The 21872-nt window shown below is 35.9% G+C and overlaps 2 protein-coding genes across 2 annotated transcripts; one reads left to right on the plus strand and one right to left on the minus strand.

Annotated features, from left to right (window-relative positions):
- The first annotated feature begins 392 nt into the window (after window positions 1–392).
- On the plus strand, window positions 393–1854 carry LOC125681497 (complement C1q tumor necrosis factor-related protein 3-like). Its single transcript, XM_048921632.2, has 2 exons — window positions 393–1091; window positions 1375–1854. Exons 1-2 carry the CDS (start codon window positions 452–454, stop codon window positions 1824–1826), a joined length of 1092 nt encoding a protein of 363 aa, XP_048777589.2. The 5' UTR covers window positions 393–451; the 3' UTR covers window positions 1827–1854.
- A 2879-nt stretch (window positions 1855–4733) lies between these two features.
- On the minus strand, window positions 4734–11409 carry LOC125682398 (growth hormone secretagogue receptor type 1-like). The gene is made up of 2 exons (XM_048922936.2): window positions 10929–11409; window positions 4734–7867 (listed from the first exon to the last, which is right to left on the minus strand). The coding sequence occupies exons 1-2, from the start codon at window positions 11221–11223 to the stop codon at window positions 7101–7103; spliced, it is 1062 nt and encodes a 353-aa protein (XP_048778893.2). The 5' UTR covers window positions 11224–11409; the 3' UTR covers window positions 4734–7100.
- Window positions 11410–21872: the final 10463 nt, after the last annotated feature.

The following is a 21872-nucleotide window of genomic DNA, read 5'->3' on the forward strand; positions in this document are numbered from 1 at the left end:
TCCTATAAAGGTGAAGATAAAGAACAGTGATCAATCTCATAACTCCTATAAAGGTGAAGATAAAGAACAGTGATCAATCTCATAACTCCTATAAAGGTGAAGATAATGAACAGTGATCAATCTCATAACTCATATAAGGAATATAAAATTAAGGGTTGGGAAAACACGGACCCCTAGGTGTAGCAGGGGTGGGATCAGGTGCCCAGCAGGAGTATGTATCCCCGGTTGACCTGTGTCGTTCATACTGATGTGTGATGGAAGTCTTGATCGGGAAGCTTATCAGTCCTAGGGCTTTTACGGGTGCATTGCTTGGAACAATTAAATTATCACAGTGAACAATCCGCGGTAGGAAATCTAGATCTTGACCTTGATTATCCTAACCTCATTGTATTATCAGACGAGAGGATTGTGAATTGAAAGGTAATACAAGGGACAGTCTCATTTTCTTATCATGACCATACTAATCGGCAATATGTTGATCTGTTTGTTTCTCCTATGCTGCTGTCAATCTTCTTTTGCTTTACAATTGAATGACTCCCCTGTCATCCAAGCTTTAGCAGAAAGAATAACTTTATTAGAGCTGAACAACGGCATGCAGCAAATGGTTGATAGCCGCATTTATGATCCACTCTCAAATATACCCGGAAGAATTGACGTCATTTCTGAAACATACAGAAACTTCGAAAGTAAAATCCGTACCCTCGAGGAAAAATTGCTTGACCACGAAAACGTAATCATCCAACTGAAAGATTCAAAGGACAGAATTAATACTTTGGAAAAAACTATCCATGACTTATCGATAACTGTGAGACAACAGAGAAAGGACATTAAACGTACACGGGGACTTGAAACCAAATTTGTTGACCAAGGCAGAACAATTTCAGATCTAAGAAAACGGACATTTGATTGTGAACGTATAATTTTCAATTTTCAAAATCAATTGGATATGTTTCAACATAGTGAGAAATCCAGAAAAAACATAGCTGGTCCACTGGATAAGTCACATGGATATAATGGACATGAGAAGGAGGAAAAGCATAGTTCAATCAGAAGCGTCCGTCAAGAAAAGAGAGAATTCCATTCACAGCAAAGTAAGTTCGTATAAGCATTGTATCTAATCTAATATAATTTCGTTGCAAAAGAAACTAGAATTGGATTTGAAAATTTTACAATCCATATCAAAATACTACTTAAGATGGTGTGTTCAATCTTAAGACCAAATCATTGAATCACGCATTCACCAACAAAGACCATCAATAATACACATTTAATATATTGTACACAAGTGAAGGTATTCTTTCCAAGTTAACCTCAAATCGAGGGTTTTGCAAGGAAATAAGAAGTTTTGTAGTAATGTACACGTGTGCCTTTCAGAAAAATTGTTATCACCTGTAGCTACAACACATCCATCCCTCGCCACCCATACCATTGCCTTCTATGCCTATATGACTCGTGATACACAAGCAATTACTATTCAACATTCTCTTACTTTTGATGTTGTGAAGACTAACATTGGAAATGGCTACCACCCTGCAACAGGCGTTTTCATCGTACCCGAGAGCGGAGTCTACGTATTCACTTGGAGTATAAGAGAGAATGGAAATAATTATCACCCAGCAGAGTTGATGGTGAACACTGACGTGCTTGGAGTTCTGTATGTAAATGGAGACGGTAATTCTTCCACTGGCACTGGGGTAGTTGTCACTCATGTCAATGCAGGTGATGATGTATTTATAAGAACGTCTTCTTACGCTCCAAACAATATTGGTGCTGTAGGTAGCAATGATGCCGGGCGGTCTTCTTTTGCTGGATGGAGATTGTGTTGAACAATAAAATGATGTAACTTTGTAGGAATTTCTGTTTCATCTGACTAACGTTCACATCAAATATCACTAGTGCTCAGTCATGTTAAATAGATATTAAAGGTCTATTAAAATGTTACGATAATTTTGTATACAAAAATCCACAACACTGGGCTTTATAAGTCAACATGGCACAACAGAATGGGAACTAGGTCAATGTAGATTCAACGCTCTCTCCATCTAAAGTTTGCTGTGCTTTATCGCGATTAGAATATGCCTTACAAGGCAGAAATGAGTACTGGGTTAATTTACCTAACCAATCAAAGAGTAATCAAAGCAAAAAGTTTATGTTATCAACATCCTTATCGAGATTTTTCGAAACACTATACTATACAGTATAGTATTCTGTGTAAAGTTTGACGTCAGTATAGTATTCTGTGTAAAGTTTGACGTCAGTATTGTATTCTGTGTAACGTTTGACGTCAGTATAGTATTCTGTGTAATGTTTGACGTCAGTATAGTATTCTGTGTAATGTTTGACGTCAGTATAGTATTCTGTGTAAAGTTTGACGTCAGTATTGTATTCTGTGTAATGTTTGACGTCAGTATAGTATTCTGTGTAATGTTTGACGTCAGTATAGTATTCTGTGTAATGTTTGACGTCAGTATAGTATTCTGTGTAAAGTTTGACGTCAGTATTGTATTCTGTGTAACGTTTGACGTCAGTATAGTATTCTGTGTAATGTTTGACGTCAGTATAGTATTCTGTGTAATGTTTGACGTCAGTATAGTATTCTGTGTAATGTTTGACGTCAGTATAGTATTCTGTGTAAAGTTTGACGTCAGTATTGTATTCTGTGTAACGTTTGACGTCAGTATAGTATTCTGTGTAATGTTTGACGTCAGTATAGTATTCTGTGTAATGTTTGACGTCAGTATAGTATTCTGTGTAATGTTTGACGTCAGTATTGTATTCTGTGTAACGTTTGATGTCAGTATAATATTCTGTGTAATGTTTGACGTCAGTATAGTATTCTGTGTAATGTTTGACGTCAGTATAGTATTCTGTGTAACTGTTGACGTCAGTATAGTATTCTGTGTAATGTTTGACGTCAGTATAGTATTCTGTGTAACTGTTGACGTCAGTATAGTATTCTGTGTAATGTTTGACGCCAGTATAGTATTCTGTGTAATGTTTGACGTCAGTATAGTATTCTGTGTAACTGTTGACGTCAGTATAGTATTCTGTGTAATGTTTGACGTCAGTAGAGTATTCTGTGTAACTGTTGACGTCAGTATATTATTCTGTGTAATGTTTGACGTCAGTAGAGTATTATGTGTAATGTTTGACGTCAGTATAGTATTCTGTTTAATGTTTGACGTCAGTATATTATTCTGTGTAATGTTTGACGTCAGTAGAGTATTATGTGAAATGTAAAGATAACGAACAGTGATCAATCTCGTAACTCCTATAAGGAATACAAAATAGAGAGTTGGGCAAACACCCATTCTAGATCAAGGGTCATTTTAAGGCGAACTAACTTCTCTGTGTAAAATCCTTGTCTGGAGCCAATTTCTCCCCCTATGGCTTTATCAGGCTCAAACTCTTGCTGAGTACAGAATGGTGCTCTCCGAAAAAAAGTTTTTAGAACTACTTTACATTAATTTTGCTAAAAGCGGGATCCTTCGATATGGTCGCCATTTCAACGACGTCCAATTTCATTAGGTTAACCGAGTCTTAGGACCTATTGCTATCGGTTCCCATTCGTCGTCCGTCGTTCGCCGTGCGTTGACAATTAAACATATTCAACTTCTCAAGTATTACTGAGCCAAACTTTGAATTTGTTATAGGTCAGAACAAATCCTTGATACAGCGCAGCAGAATTTACTAACAAAAGACAATTAAATAAATAATGATATTTATTTACAATTAATAATTGAAAGAAAATTGTAACATTAGCAAAATACTAACTTACGGTAGTTGAACAATAAATCCGAACAGAATCTACACACGCAAAAATAGTAATTCCACAATCCTAGTTCCCAGTATGATAAAATCCAAAAGCATATAAAGTGTCTAACCAGAGCTTCTTTTTATCATAAGAATTTCAGTGTATTCATAATAGGAATGAATTTTTTGGTACAATCTTGAAAAACAATGATGCAACCATTACGTCATCTTTCTACTAAAAATAACACGAGGTCTAGAACAATCTAGGCCACAGGTTTCAATTTAGTGCAAGGAAACTGTAGACAACAAAATGACTTTCATTTTATGTTTCTGGAAGGTAAATAATCCGATATAAAAATTAGGACTCATCAAATTTTCAAGGGACTCAAGCTGCTTATAAACCATAAGTCTAGTACTCATCTTGAAAAATTCTAGTAACAATTCTGAAAAAATTTAGTGCGAAGAGAAACAAACTGAACATGAATGCGGTGTGGTATTTAGGAATTCCCTGAAATCAAACTTATCATCATTTAGGTATAGTAATACTCCATAAATGTAAGCTTTCTATAGAAAGTAAGTAATGTCTGTGATCTTTTCATTGTCGCTAGACCTGGATATTATCTTCACCTTTCATTTAACCATCGAACATGTACCTCTGCTGGTAGACACTGTCCCTCGCCTGCCGTGGGGGATTATAATTCTAATTCCTTCATTGATTTCGCTTTACATAGCGTTGAACCGATGTTGAGGTCCATGACCGAAAACAAATGAACCCAGTGCACTCTAGACAAGTCTCAAGGGGTTTTATCCGATGTGCGTTTAATTTAATGATGAATTTTATTTAATATGAACACTATTTTATTCATGCATATATATTCCAGGATGGGGGGGGGGGGGGGGGGGTATATACGCATTGCGTTTGCTGCCTAATCTTATTGATGTATGTATCTACAATGTCGACCTTATGTGTATATGGAATCTCCGCGGTGACAGATCGGTAACACGGTTCAGCGTATGGTCAATATCATAACTTGTATTAACTCTCCATATCTCGAACAGGTGCTATGACAGAGAATAGGCCTATTGATTTTGTCAGTAGCACACTGACTAATACTTGGGTGCTTTTCTTGACCATAAATCATATACCACAAATTCCAAAGCCACGTTAACCTCAGAGCTCACACGTGGATCTCAAAGGGGAGGGGAGGGGTGCTTCTTCGTCCCCTGTAGACCCTAGTTACAGATCCCAACACTGTCAAAAGCAATATCTAAGAGGATTTTTGTGTGAATAAATTCATTTTATTTTTCTTTGCATTTAATGTCATAGCAAAATTTTATGGAAAAGAACAAACAACAACAAAACTGAACATATTGCTTACAGGCATACGAATTTACAAATAAGAACTAAAAACATAACTACACCTGGAACATAAGTTTTGGGCGAGAAAGGGCAAATGCAATTTTTTTCTTCAGAATGTTATCACAATGTTTGCATGCAGAAGTACAAACGAGATCTATGTAAATAGATGGACCGGATGTAAAATCAGTTTCATATGTATTTTGATGAAGTGTAAGCAAAGTGAAAATTAAATATTTTCTAAAGAGCGCCAAATTCAATCGTTAAAAGCCCGTAGGGGGTAACAGTGGTGAATCTTTTGGTCGTCGACCCCACCACCATGCTTTTGGATTCGCCTGTGCTAGTGAGGCAATCGTGGGCACTAGACAAAGTCAAACTTGGTTATGCCACCTCCTGATCCTTTTTATATTCACTAACGATTCCATAGCGCATTTCTAATTCAGATTAATCATCTGAAATGCTCAACATTTCGTAAAGTTAATCACCCAGTGACAAATTGGATGACTGTTGAAATTATTGGGTTATAACATAACCCGGTGCAGATTACGTCGATCTTTTTCCAGGTCTCCACGATTCAGTGCTTAGATCGTTTGTCTGTGACCGAGTGGGCCTGAGAGCGAGACCGGACCACGTCAAGCGGGCCTGAACGAGACCGGACCACGTCAAAAACTAAGACGAAAAAATAGGTAGTGACTGTTCCTTCACCAGATGCTCATTCGCACAATGTCACGGTCATGTGATTACGTACAAAACCGTGACATTGTAAGGATACCAAACGCTCGATAGTTGCGGGACCTTTGGGAAATGAGGCAGGTGTTGACACGATGGAGAACCCGCACTGTCACAGCCCTAGAACCCGCACTGTCACGGCCCTAGAACCCGCACTGTCACGGCCCTAGAACCCACACTGTCACGGCCCTAGAACCCACACTGTCACGGCCCTGGAACCCGCACTGTCACGGCCCTAGAACCCGCACTGTCACGGCCCTAGAACCCGCACTGTTACGGCCCGGGAACCCGCACTGTCACGGCCCTGGAACCCGCACTGTTACGGCCCGGGAACCCGCACTGTCACGGCCCTGAGAGCCATGCTATGGTCTTAATTGATACTACTTCATCGATAGCTGTTAACGTCTAGATATGAATGAAGAATTCTTGAAGGGCTTAAAACAACAAGCAAACAAATGAACGCTTTTGTAGTTTTGTATACAATATGCAGCCAGAGTATTGTTACATTTTTTCTCGCTGGCCTACCCTCCTTTTTTCTTCCTTTATTTGTGAGTTCTTCCTGCATGGATATTCAGGATTGAAGATTTATATACTTATAGAATACACTCAATCCATTAGGTTAGAATGTAGAATTTTGTAAAGGCCTGACCAAATAAATATCAATAAACAATATAAACTCACAACAGCAAAAACTGAAGTTATTTACGCGGGTCTGTACAGAGTTATGTTGTTCATAGTTCAATAACGCACAGCGCTATCGAATTCTCTCCTTTAATTTAGTTACTTGATAAATATGCTCTCAATTCTACATGTTTTTCGATGAAATTGAAACAAATTTTTTACGTAGAAAGTTATATTACATGTAGTAACAAATAATAATAATAATAAAATTTATATAGCGCATAAAACAATATAAAACAAATTACTCTAAGGCGCTTTACAATGGTAAAAAAAGGAATAAAACAGTAAAACACAATTAAATGACGGTATAGCAAAAGATATGATGTAAAATTACGAAAATAAAACACTATAATTAAGATCAATGTCATTAAGAAGATTTAGAAATTTACATTAAAATAGTCACTGACAAACATTTGTTCTGCGTAAGATGCTTAAAAATCAGAAGAAGCAATTTTTAACAAATGTGGGTTTTTAACAGTTTTTTTTAAAACGTTGTTAAAAATAAAGTATGTCGTATAGCCAATCAAATTGCGTGTTACATACGACACTAGATTATTGACAAATACACCAGTCAGAAGAGTTAGCGTGCGCAATAACATGATGTAGATGATGGCACTGGGGTCAAGGTCAGAGCATTTGTACGACTGATGGCATTATAATGACGTCTTCTTCGACAAAGATCCTTTAAGGCTCCACGAAACTTTGTTGACATGCAATTATAAATGATTGGATTCATGGCACTGTTGATGTACATCATGACGCGGGTAAAATTGACCAGATTTAGGTAGCCCTCCAAGCCGAGAGATACCAGATTCTTCCTGTCTGTGTAGATAATCCACAACCCAACAAGACGCTGCGGAAGGAGACACAGAAAGAAGGCGACCACCACAAGGATCAGCATGACCACCACTCGGCGTCGTTTTCTCAACGTGTACATGGCGTCTTTGTCTGCCCTGCCCTCCTGGAGGTTGTGGTGCCACAATAATGCACGTCCCATGCAGAATATCAGCCCAGCGAGAACAAAGAACGGGACAGCGAAGAAAAGAGTAAAAATTCCCAACAGGTAGCCCACTTTCCAATCTTCGTTAATCGGAATGCGACAGACTTGAATTGGGGTGCCATCTTTCCACCTCGAGTCCTTGAAGACGGGGAAGAAGAAGGTGGGTAGGCTACAGAGAACGGCCAGTACCCAGACAATGATGACGACCACCGACACACGGAAATTGGTCCAGTGACCCTTGGACATCATTGGGTGACATATTCCTCTGTAGCGGTCAACAGTGATGGCGAAGATCGTCATCACGGAAGCGAGAGTGACCACGTTCTCTGTGTAATGAACCATTTTACCTGTAAGATATTGTACATTGTGTTGTTAAATCGTATAAGACACGTGAATATGTGTTTAGTAAATGCATCAGACTCTCATCTGACGTTTCCAACACCCCCTACCCCCACTCCTTGTATTGTGTATATCAAAATCAGTAACGAAAAATTTCTGTAAAATCGTGGAATCTACATCGTATTTATTTTTCAATTCCGCATTGTATTTTATTTAAACTTTTAAGTAAGAGCGGTTTACTGGATTAAAGCAAAACAAATACAACGTACATGTACTAGCACTCAACATTAGAGACGATAGTGATGCTGGACACGATTTTAATGTCAAATCAGAAATCTTACAACAAGCAAATAACCGTACATAGGTCGTTAACTAAATTCAGATAAAACGGAATGTTTACTGACTGGTTCGTACATCTAAATTTTCTTTTAATATCATTGTTTTCATAAGGTTAAGATTGCGAATAATGTGTTAAATCACCTGCAGTTTTTCTTTACACTCTTTTTCTTGGGACATTAGGAAGAGGCTTGCTATACAAGAAACTGGACCAGTAAATTAGAGAATCCGGGGAAACACGAATTGCATTACGTGTATAGAAAAGACGAATTTCGTTTTGTCTAATTTAAATCAGATTTTTTCCAAAAGGTATCAAAATTTATGTTAAATATTTTATGGAAAAGGGGGAAAGTTAAGAGAAATACGCCTATTGGAAATATTAACTAGGGAGGTATAGGGATCGCTAATGTTAAGAGTTTTCTCGGTGCAAAAGCCTCGGGAATAAAGAGAATTGTAGAAAATGAAATGATAACGCACGCATTCTAAATAAAACGCTGAAAGGGGACGATCTGTTAATTAAAGATATTATGAAAACAATAGATTGTATACATTTCTGTAAATTCAACAATGTTAATTAATATGTCGAAGAAAAATCTTAGGACTAGTAGCATGCTAAATCAGTTTTCAATGTTCCAAGAAAAGCGAATATTTTTAAACTAAAAGTTATCTATAATTTCTATCTGAACACAAGTAAACTACCTATAGACAAAAAGATCTAAATGACATAAACTTGTACATGTATTAACCTAGCTGTGAAAGCACGAGATGTATCTTAAGAAAATCATACTTCAATGTTTTTTAAGAAATGGTTAGGAACATTCCACCTTAACATTTTTATGTCTCTTTAGTAATACAATGTATTTTACTGGTGTGACTGGTCAACAGGGGATGCGTTTTCCTCCTAGGAGTATTTGATCCCACCTCTGGTGTGTACAGGGCTCAGTGTTTCCCCATCTCTTAATTATGTATTCTTTATAGGATTTATGAGATTAATCACTGTCCGTTATCTTGACTTGTTCATTTAAAAAATGAGCACCTTGGCGTTTTTCTGTAATGCATTTGAAGATGCTCGAGATTACACGATCGTTGTTGGTCTAACGACAAAAATAAATAGTTCTTGGCCCCTTGTTTCCTTGCGATTGCAGAAAAGGTGGGGTGTAAAATTGCGATAGCTTGTCGAAATCGTATGAGGATATGAAAGAAGAAACCAATCAAGTTACATTGCGCATCTCGCTGACCTGACGTTGACCGGAAATCGTTCACCCAGTTGAAAACAAGGAGTCCGTGATTCTTTACATGGATTTGCTACTCATCTTGTTATATACTGTAAACCTGTGTGACTTTTAAGAGTTTCATAAGAGCGTAAAATGGCATTGGAAATTAAATATAATAGGCCTAGAATCGAGATCGAGATAATGTTTGATTTTCACAATAGAAAAGGGGTCTGTAATATTAACAACTACAAATACCGTGATGATTAATTTCTTCTTTAGAAAAATATTATACAACTGAGAAATTATGACGCATTGAAATCAAATGTCACAACTCAGCGTTTCATGGAATGTAGGATGCAGGTTTATATAAATACAAATATGATGATAATGTAGCGGACAGTATCAGAGGGAACTTATACTGCCTCACTAGAGAGCTAGCTTTTCTAGTGATGTGGTAGAGTGTCTCTCTTGATCATGCAAATTAAGCAACGGCGAGTGTATTCAGCACTTGAATGGGTAACCGCTACACGTTACGATAGAATTGACGTACGAGATGTGAAACCTACACAAAGACCTTTCTATCGGAGAGAAAAAACACCATACACTAAAAAACAGTTTCTGGTCTGCAACATAAGAACCTTTCTAGTCTACGTGATAAAGAACACACACAGGACTATACCACAGAGAAATTAGGCTGTCCTAGGATAAACTTATTGCATGCATTTTCTTCTGAGGTTCGAATTAGCGAAGCGACTTCATAATTATAAGACACTTCCTTTGGAAAATCGAAACTCGGAGCAATTACTATTATTGTTTTGGTTACGACTTATTGTCATGTGGAATATTCTAAAGTCTTGGATGTACATATAGATAGCCTATCCATGTGTCTTAAGAACATCTTGAATGGGTAGCGGATGTTTGTCCTTGAGATACGCATCATTACCATAATCTCCTGGGTGAATGAATAGGCAGCAGAGTAATCGCTACCTACCGTAGTTACCTATACAAGACTTATGAAGATCAAAATTACACCTTTTAAGTTTTTGGCCTTGACGTTGACCACTGAAACAATTTATTTATTGTATTAATGCTAATTTAGTGTCATGAAAAGGACTATTTCTGTACTATATATGCTTATGCTTGCGGAGATTGACTTTAGATCACTGTCGTGACGCTTTATTAAAGTTTTCTTAATTAATTACACCCATAAAACTTTTAAAACTAAATTTACTTGAAGAATTTTTACATGTACATTGTAATTCTGATCAACGATACAATTTATTTTTGGTTAAAACAAACTATACAATACCTGTAATGTTATCTTCTATATTCCTGATCATCTAATTAAAGCAGTTTCTTGTATTATTTTACCATAATTTTGAATATGGTTATTTTACCATAATTTTGAATAGGACCATTTTACAATAATTGTGAATAGGACCATTTTACCATAATTGTGAATATGCTATTTTGATATAATTCAATTCTGCAAACAATTCAGATTGTATGATATACTTACACATGAATTCGCCAAAATACCAAACTTCCTTGGCGAAGAGGTCAACCGTCGCTGACGGCATGCACACGAAGAGGATCAGCATGTCCGTTATTGACAGGTTAACGAAGAAGAAATTCATTCTACTCTGCATGCGCTTAAATACAAACACAACGGTTATAACGAAAATGTTCCCAATTATTCCTGCAATAAAAGTCAGGCTGTAGAAAACGCTGGTCAGCACCAAGATGTACGCGGGGGCCTCCGGCATGGCTCGTGGAGATCCCAGAGAATCATTGAATGTCGCATTGACATTCATTGTCACCAAAATCCAATTACTAACACTATGTCAATATAAATCAATCAAAACCCAAGAATAATTCTAGCTGTTAGCGAAGGAGAAAATGAAATATAACTATCATTTAACTCCATATCTATTTATTTAAAAGTTACGACTAGGTTACGAGCGATCAAATGATACTGACGCTTAGGCACCTCCTCCCAACACGCACACCGCGGTGGTGCGACCAATCAACGGCAACGTATCATGGTATGGAGCTGCCTTTAGCATCTACTGAATCGATCCAGTTTCAGGTATTGAATACGACGTTGAAGAAAAACATTTAAAACAATAGCATTATTGGCAACTGCAAAACGTTTTGAAATGTTAAATACCATCTTTTCAAAATTGTCTTAAATCTACACATGTATATACAAGTGTATTCATATTAGACCTAATGTTATAAAATTTCATAATCTATTTGCAACCAAAAATGAAAAATTTATTTTAGAATTGTGTAAATACATACAATTAATTACCGAGAGAGTAAACCCTCAGGGTTAAATGTATATAGTCTATTATTGTACTTATTTATTATCAAGATTGTGATATACATTTATATGAATTACTTGCACATGCGTGAATATTGTTTTTGAATGCTTGTTTAATATGTTCTCTATGTTGTATTAACAGCGAATGAGAAAAATAAAACTTGAAACATACCGTGTTTTTCATAAAACGCCTTACCTTGAATTATTTCAAATAACAAGTGTAGTATCAAAATATTTGTATTTTCTGAAAACAATTTTTCAAAATCTGAAGATCTGTTTATTTTTGTAGCCAACTTTTGGGCGTCGTCAGCGGAAATAACATACGGGTACTTTATGTATACAAAAATAACATACGGGTACTTTATGTATGCAGAAATAACATACGGGTACTTTATGTATGCAGAAATAACATACGAGTACTTTATGTATGCAAATTATTTCAGAGTAAATATATGCTTTCAAAATATGACCCGCATATGGTCCAAACAAGTAGTAAATTCAGGTCTCTCTGGCAAGCTTGTAAAGAACACTTGTAAATTATGTATTTTATACACACGGACGTGTGTGTGTGTGTATGAGTGTGTACGTGCGTGTATCTATATATATATATATATATATGTGTGTGTGTGTGTGTGTGTGTGTGTGTGTGTGTGTGTGTGTGTGTGTGTGTGTGTGTGTGTGCGTGTTGTGTGTGGATGGATGCTCTCGTGGGAGTCACACAATGATTATAACGTATTTACATCTGCACATTTCCGACAAAACTTTATTGCTGAAAGAACAACAAATTATTCGCCACGATTAATATACATATCTTCAAAGTCACGTACCCGGGGGCATCGTCACTGTTTCTCTGTAATACTCTAGAGTAGAAGTATTGCCGGTATTAAGTACCGATCGAGTAAGCAATCAGATGTTGTTTATGTATTTATTTATCCTTAATCAAATAAGATAGATCAATTTGTTTCTCTTTGATACATTGATCAGTATAAAGAATCTATCTATGGAATGCCCTTTGACGGACTGTGATTAGTAATAAACTTGCAGGCGCTGTCTACAAAACAAGGGATATCTGGAATCAAATGTGCAACTCTGGCAATAAGGACTATAAGATCGAACTAAATAAAACTTCCCATCTCTCAACAAGGACTGTATCCCTCAAGGTTACATATACAGATTATACTCCGGTACAAAGACAAAAAATCAATGTACCTACTGCTTAAGATGATGGAACGTTAAGTTTTATTTTCTATGCATTCTGGTTTTAATTCATAAATCGTGTTCTTTGTAATATCCCCTAGAAATAAAAGAAAATTAATGATCAACTTAGACGTTCAAAGCTCCGTGGATAGATTAAAACCATGATAAATAAGCATGCCCAGACGCTTCTTTGATGTGAAACAGTTTCTTAAACATTACTGGATATTGGGATTCTTTTTGTTTTTATTGGAAATTAACAACAGTGACACAACATTGGTTTTTAAAGCATAACAGCTGTCATTCGTCAAGTAAAAAAAAACTTTTTGAAACTTGTGAAACACAAATGCCCCGGTGCCCAAGGCAGAAAATTCCCATGCGAGCACTTCTACTGTCATGTAGCAAACGACTAGTATTCACTTTTGCTGCCCCCCCCCCCCCCCCCCCCCCCCAATATTTGTTAACATTTTTGTATGGAATACTGTAGCTGTAGTAGCTAGATCGGTAAAGTTGGCTACTAGTAATTATAACTGGCTACTTAAAAATAGAAAAGTTGGCTACTAGTAACTGGCTACTTAAAAATAGAAAAGTTGGCTACTAGTAACTGGCTACTTAAAAATAGAAAAGTTGGCTACTAGTAACTGACTACTTAAAAATAGAAAAGTTGGCTACTAGTAACTGGCTACTTAAAAATAAAAAAGTTGGCTACTAGTAGCCAGCTACTTGAACCAGGAAAAGTTAGCTACTAGTAGCCAGTTACTAGTAGCCATCTACTTAAAGTAAGAAAAGTTAGCTACTCGTAGTCAGCTACTACAAAATATAAAAGTTATAATTACTGATCGCCAGCTACCAGATAAAGGTTAATGAGTTTGAAAATTATTATCTATCAGATTTATTTCTAAAGAGGACGAGGAATCCTATTGAATTTCCGTGCCCCGATATGCTCAATTATCCCCAATTACATAACGTTGCAATGAAAAATACGAATAAACTTTTTCAACTGAGTGTTTACTCTGAAAATGATACGAATTGAATTCAGACCTTCATTCATTTGATATACCATCCATTTTGAGATATCTGCTACTTTTACAATTGGATTCGAGTTACCCTGAAATTTCAACATTTGTGAAAATACCGTAAGGAACTTTGTGTTTGTATTAGATATCTGACGAATTTACGACTATACATACACACGTGGCAAGAAGTGATAGAGGGTGTTTTGATACGCCACGAATTTTCAGATATCACTCTTAAGGAAATCAGCTACTTATACATTTTGATTATCGGTACAATTGTAACAGAGACATTTTTATGCCTCTGATGGGATTTGAACCCGGTTCTCTGGCACTCAAGTCCAGCATTCTACCAATCGAGCTAAAGGGTTAACCCACTAGACAGAGCTAGTAGGAATGTCATATCACTCACACTATCACACAATGAAATTTCAAGATCTGTGTGAATACCTTTAGGAACTCTGTGTTTATATTATATATTTAACTAACTTAAAACAATACGTATGGCGAGTAGTGATATTGGGTATCGTGATATGTCATGAATTTTCAGATATCACGCTTAAGGAAGTCAGCTCTTATACCTTTTAATGGCAGGTAACCTGAAATTTCAACTTTTTCGCAAATATCTTAAGGTACCCTTTGTTTGTATTACATATCTCATTAACTTACCAATATCCATGTGCAGAGGAGTGGTATTAGATATCTTTATAAGCCATCAATTTTCAGATATCACCATTATGGAAGTCAGCTACTTATACCTTTTGATTCTAGGTAACCTGAAATTTCAAGATTTTCGTAAGTATCTTTAGTGTTTATATTGGATATCTGACTAATTTACAACCATCAAAGTGAAGAGGAGTGATATTAGGTATCTTGATATGCCACCAATTTCCAGATATCACCCATCAGGAAGTCAGCTACATATACCTATTGACTCCAAGTAGCGTAAGATTTCAGGTTTTTCGTAAATATCTTAAGGAACTCTGTGTTTGCATTAGATATCTCATGAATTTACCATCTCACATATGACAAGGAGTGAGATTAAGTATCTTAATATGCTATCAGTTTTCAGATATCACCCTTAAATAAGTCATCTACTTATACCTTTTGATTTCAGGTAGCCTAAACTTTAACTTTTTCATAAATATCTTTAGGAACTCTGTGTTTGGATTTGATATCTGAATAATTTACAATTGTCCACGTGAAAATGAGTGATATTAGGTATCTTGACATGCCATCAACTTTCAGATATCACGCTTAAGGAAGTCAGCTACTTATACCTTTTGATTGCAGGTAAACTGAGATTTCAAGTTTTTAGGAAATATTTTAAGAAATTCTGTGTTTGTTTTAGATATCTGATTAATTTGCCAATGCACATATAACCAGATGTGATATTAGGTATATTGATAAAACATCAGTTTTCAGATGTCACCCTTAAGGAAGTCAGCTACTTATACCTTTTGATTCCTGGTAATCTGAAATTTCAAGTTTTTCGTAGATCTTTTAAAAGGAAATTTATGTTTATATTAGATATCTGACTAATTTAGATATTTTAAGGAACTGTGTGTTTATAGTAGATATCTGACTAATATACAACTATCAAAGTGAAGAGGAGTGATACTAGGTATATTGATACGCCATCAATTTTCAGATATCACGCTTAAGGAAGTCAGCTACTTATAGCTTTTGATTCCCGGTAACTTGAAATTTCAAGTTTTTCATAAATATCTTATGGAACTCTGTGTTTGTATTAGATATATGACTAATTTACAATTATCCACGTGAAGAGAAATAATGTTAGATATTTTGATATGCCATCAATTTTGAGATATCACGCTTAAGGAAGTCAGCTGTTTATACCTTTTGATTCCAGGTAAACTAAAATTTCAAGATTTTCGTAGATATCTGATGGAACTCTATGTTTTTATTAGATATCTGACTAATTTACAACCATCCAAGTGAAGGAAAGTGATCTTAGGTATCTTAAAATGCGATCAATTTTCAGATATCACGATTAAGGAAATCAGCTACTTATACGTTTTGATTCCTGGTTACCTGATATTTCAAGTTTTTTGTAGATACCTTAAGGAACTGTGTGTTTGTATTAAATATCTGACTAATTATCTACTATCCACGTGAAGAGGAGTGATACCGGGTATCTTGATATGCCATCAATTTTCAGATAGATATGTTAGATATCTTACTAATTTACCATTGCACATATTACAGGGCTTTATATTAAGTATCTTAATATGCCATCAATTTTCAGATATCTCGTACGAGGAAGTCAGGTACTTATATCTGACTAATGTATTGCCATCTACGTGAAGAGGAGTGATAATAGGTATTTTGATATGCCATAAATTTTCAAATATCACCCTTAAGGAAGTCAGTTAGCTTTACCTTTTGATTCAAGATAAACTTAAATTTTAATAATTGCGTAAATATCTTAAAGGATTCTGTCATTTTATTAGAGATGTCACTTACTTTATTTTAGACAATACATTTATCTGGCGAGCTTCACTAAATCAAACTGGCAGTCTCCACTTGTTTGGTGATATCTGAAAATTGATGGTATATCAAGATACCTAATATCATTCCTCTTCACGTGAATAGTTGTAAGTTAGTCAGATATCAAATGTAAAAGCAGAGTTACTTAAGATATTTACGAAAATGTTGAAATTTCAGGTTACCTGCAATCAAATGGTATAAGTAACTGAATTCCTTTAGGGTGATATCTGAAAATTGATGGCATATCAAGATACCTAGTATCACTCCTCTTCACTTTGATGGTTGTAAATTAGTGAGATATATAATGCAAACAGAGAGTTCCTTAAGATATGTACAAAAAACTTGAAATTTCAGATTACCAGGAATCATAAGGTATAAGTAACTAACTTCCTTAAGGGTGATATCTGAAAATTGATGGCATATCAAGATATTTAATATAATTCCTCTTCACGTAAATAGTTGTAATTTAATCAGATATCTAATACAAAATCAGAGTTACTTAAGATATTTACAGAAAACTTGAAATTTCAGATTACCTAGAATCAAAAGGTATATAAGTAGCTGACTTCCTTAAGGGTGATGTCTGAAAATTGATGGCATATCAAGATACCTAATATCATTCGTTGTAATATGTGAGATGGTAAATTAATCAGATATCTAACACAAACATAGAATTCCTTAAGATATTTGCGAAAAAGCGTGAAATTTTACGCTACTTGGAATCAAAAGGTATAAGTAGCTGACTTCCTTATGGATGATATCTGAAAATTGATGGCATATCAAGATACCTATAGTATCACTCCTCTTCACTTTGATGGTTGTAAATTAGTGAGATATCTAATATAAACACTAAAGATACCTACGAAAATCTTGAAATTTCAGGTTACCTAGAATCAAAAGGTATAAGTAGCTGACATCCTTAATGGTGATATCTGAAAATTGATGGCTTATGAAGATATCTAATACCACTGCTCTGCACATAAATATTGGTAAATCAATGAGATATGTAATACAAACATAGGGTGCCTTAAGATATTTGCAAAAAAGTTGACATTTCCGGTTACCTGCCATCAAAAGGTACGAGTAGCTGACTTCCTTAAGCGTGATATCTGAAAATTCATGACATATCACGATACCCAATATCACTACTCGCCATACGTATTGTTTTAAGTTAGTTAAATATATAATATAAACACTGAGTTTTTAAAGGTATTCACACAGATCTTGAAATTTCATTGTAACGATAATCAAAATGTATAAGTAGCTGATTTCCTTAAGAGCGATATCTGAAAATTCGTGGCGTATCAAAACACCCTCTATCACTTCTTGCCATATGTATAGTCGTAAATTCGTCAGATATCTAATACAAACACAAATTTCCTTACGGTTTTCACACAAATGTTGAAATTTCAGGGTAACTCGAATCCAATTGTAAAAGTAGCAGATATCTCAAAATGGATGGTATATCAAATGAATGAAGGTCTGAATTGAATCCTTATCATTTTCAGAGTAAACACTCAGTTGAAAAAGTTTATTCGTATTTTTCATTGCAACGTTATGTAATTGGGGATAATTGAGCATATCGGGGCACATATTTCAAATTAATAATGGTGGTAACCAACTTCTTTACAAGCATTTTAATGCACCGGACCACTCCATCTTGTCCATGAGGGTAAGGATTTTAGAAAAAAAATTACCATCACACAAACAATCCAACATTAAGCACCCCTTTTCGTACACAACGAGAAGATCACTGGATCAGGACCCTAGGCACTGCATTTCCATATGGATGCAATGATATTGTATATGATGTGGGAAATTTGACTAGTCCACAAGGATATAACGTGAATGTGACGGGACTCTTTCCCAATACCCAAAGACGGAAACGCAGTCATGGACATGGTTCATATAAAAGACCAAGTATAAATATTTTGATGTCACGTTTGATTCACTTTTGCCTTACGTCAACAGACAATTATGTCCACTTCATATTCGTACAAAACTTTACTCTATTCCATTGAGAGTTTTACAAACGTTATTTGAAGAAGCTATGGCTAGTCTATACTTGGATTTTTCAACACCTGAAGATAGACAGAACTCTATGATTATGGATGTTGCCTACCACAGGCTCTATAAACCAGCACGGGTCATGGATAATATTCCTTCCAAATCATGGCACCAGTTCCTTAACCTCCAATTTACAAACAAAGGAAAAGATGCCGTCAACATAAGCAACATTCTTTGTCATAAAAGGGTTCAGTCGTGTATTCCAACTTATTTCAAGTTCAAGTCTACACCCTGTATTTCCTACAGCTATAGTTCTACTATTGCATCCAAACTTTTTAATTTTAAACAAACTTTGCAGTGCCTAGACATAAACCATCTTATACGTAATCCACCAACATGTTCTTGTTCTTCATCTTCTTTCAACTATAGTCCAGCTGGACATGTCATTACTGGTGATGTTGATATAGCTGAAAATGAGGACCTCAAATCACTTATTCTAAAAGGTCCTAAATACAGAGAACCTCGGTCTTTTAATTGGGGATAGAACTTCATCTCTATTATGAATTCTGTCGAAGATTATGCCAAACGATGGGCTAAATATGAAAAAGAACTTGATACATTGTCAGAATGAGTTAAAAGCATAAGAGGGATATTAAAATCCCGCATTAGACATATGAAAACACAAGTACTATCCTTCTGTGTTTAGTAAACCAGAAGTGATAAAAGAATTAAATAGGTTACATGAGAAATATATTTTGATTCCAGCTGACAAAGCTAGTAACAACATTGTCTTTGTTTGTAAGGCTCATTATTACAACTGTATTTTAAACGAATTTGGCATTAATTCCACTTTTGGTAATCGTACTTATACTCCAACTGCCCTTTCAAACGATGAAATTCTTCAAAACCATGCTTCAGTTTTAGACACATTTAATATCCCAGTCAATGGGTCGAATGAATATGAGTTACCGTACCTATACTGGATTCCCAAACTACATAAAAACCCTTACAGACAAAGATACATTGCTGGATCCAGTAAGTGCTCTACCAAGCCCCTATCTTTGCTCCTGACGAAAATATTAACAGCTGTGAAGGAGAAACTTCAAACTTACTATACGACTACATATGCCAGAAGTGGTGTTAATCAAATGTGGATTCTGAAAAATTCTAAAGAACTTTTAGTAAACTTGAAATCGAAGAATTTTTTCCAAATCAATAGCATTAAAACCTATGACTTTTCAACACTATACAGGGTCATTTCACACGATAAATTAAAGACTAGACTTTTTGACATCATAGACAGTTGCTTCTTCAACAAAAATGGAAAACGGAAATATTCATATCTAGTGATCAGTCATTCAAAAACTTACTTTGTTAAACACCACTCTGATTCCACGCACATGTACTCTGAAGTTGAAATAAAAAATATGCTAGAGTTCCTCATTGACAATATCTTCGTGGTCTTTGGTGATCAGGCCTTCCAACAGTCTGTTGGAATTCCCATGGGCACGAATTGTGCTCCTTTCTTAGCTGAGCTGTTTCTATATTCATATGAAGCAGAATTTATTCAAAAACTTCTACACGAGAAGAAAAAATCTCTAGCTGTGGCCTTCAATTCGACATTTATATATATCGATGACGTTTTGTCTATTAACAATAATAGCTTTCATTCATATGTAGATTTGATATATCCATGTGAGCTCGAAATAAAGGACACTACAAAGTCGTCCACTTCTGCTTCATACTTAGATATTTTATTGGAAGTAGACATTAACGACAAACTGACAACTCAACTGTATGACAAACGGGATGATTTCAGTTTCTCCATCGTCAACTTCCCATATTTATGTAGCAATATTCCATTATCACATGCATATGGTGTTTATATATCTCAACTGATTCGATATGCAAGAGCTTGTTTTGCGTATAGTCAGTTTTTAAATCGAGGTAAGCTACTGACAAACAAGTTGATGGTACAGGGTTTCAACAGTCTCGATTGAAGTCAGCATTTCGCAAATTATATGGTCATTATAACGATCTAGTTCGTCAATACAACCTCGCATTGGCTCAAATGCTGTCTGACGTGTTTCATACCGATTGTTAAGCCGTTCTTGGCACATTGATTTTGACTGCGGATAACTCCGTTTACCTGATCAGGATATGGGGCTCACGGCGGGTGTGACCGGTCAACAGGAGATGCTTACTCCTCCTAGGCACCTGATCCCACCTCTGGTGTGTCCAGGGGTCCGTGTTTGCCCAACTATCTAATTTGTATTGTTTATAGGAGTTATGAGATTGATCACTGTTCGTTATCTTCACCTTGTATGAAATTCCATAGGATTCCTCGTCCTCTTTAGAAATAAATCTGATAGATAATAATTTTCGAACTCATTAACCTTTATCTGGCTATCAGTAATTATAACTTTTATATTTTGTAGTAGCTGGCTACGAGTCGTTAACTTTTCTTACTTTTAGTAGCTGGCTATTAGTAACTGGCTACTAGTAGCTAACTTTTCCTGGTTCAAGTAGATGGCTACTATTAGCCAACTTTTCTCTTTTTAAGTAGCCAGTTACTAGTAGCCAACTTCACAGATCTGTCGTAGATGTCGTTCATATCATCGTATCATCGTCGTCATAGTGCCATGTTAGCACTAGGACACCATCGTATCATCACCAACGTCCCCTTGTACGATTGCTAGGTCCCCTAAATGAGTTTTTATACGCCCCGTCAGTAGACGGGACGTATTATGTTATGGCGTTGTCCGCGCGTCTGTCGGGATGGCTGGCAGGCTGACCGTCTGTTCGTCCGTCCCGGGTCATGTTTTCCGGACTTTTTTCCGAAACGGATGCATGAACAACTTTGAAATTTGGTCACAATATCTCCCTGAAGAATTGTAAGAATGAGTTTGCATTTAAGCTGGATTGGTCCATCCTTGACCTACTTTAAGGCTATAAGTAGGTTAAACAGTTTTCAGGACTTTTTTCTTACAGATACAGTTATTGCCCTGAAATTTATGCATAAGTTCCTTTCAGAGGAATACAAGTTCAGTTTGCATTTCAGCTGAGTTGGTTCGTCCGTCCGTGACCTACATGAATACTAAATGTAGTCAAACAGTTTTTCGGGCCTTTTTTCATTATGGATACAGATATTGCCTGATATTTAGTCAAAAGCGTCCTCTTGGAGGGATACAAATTCAGTTTGCATTTCAGCTGAATTGGTCCAACCATGACCTAGTTTTCAGCTTAAAATAGGTCAGACAGTTTTCCGGGCATTTTTTCGTTACAGATAGCTTGTTCTGCGTATAGTCAGTTTTTAAATCGAGGTAAGCTACTGACAAACAAGTTGATGGTACAGGGGTTTCAACAGTCTCGATTGAAAGCAGCATTTCGCAAATTCTATGGTCGTTATAAC

Source organism: Ostrea edulis, chromosome 2, assembly GCF_947568905.1.
Source record: "Ostrea edulis chromosome 2, xbOstEdul1.1, whole genome shotgun sequence".
Taxonomy (NCBI): Eukaryota; Metazoa; Mollusca; class Bivalvia; order Ostreida; family Ostreidae; genus Ostrea; species Ostrea edulis.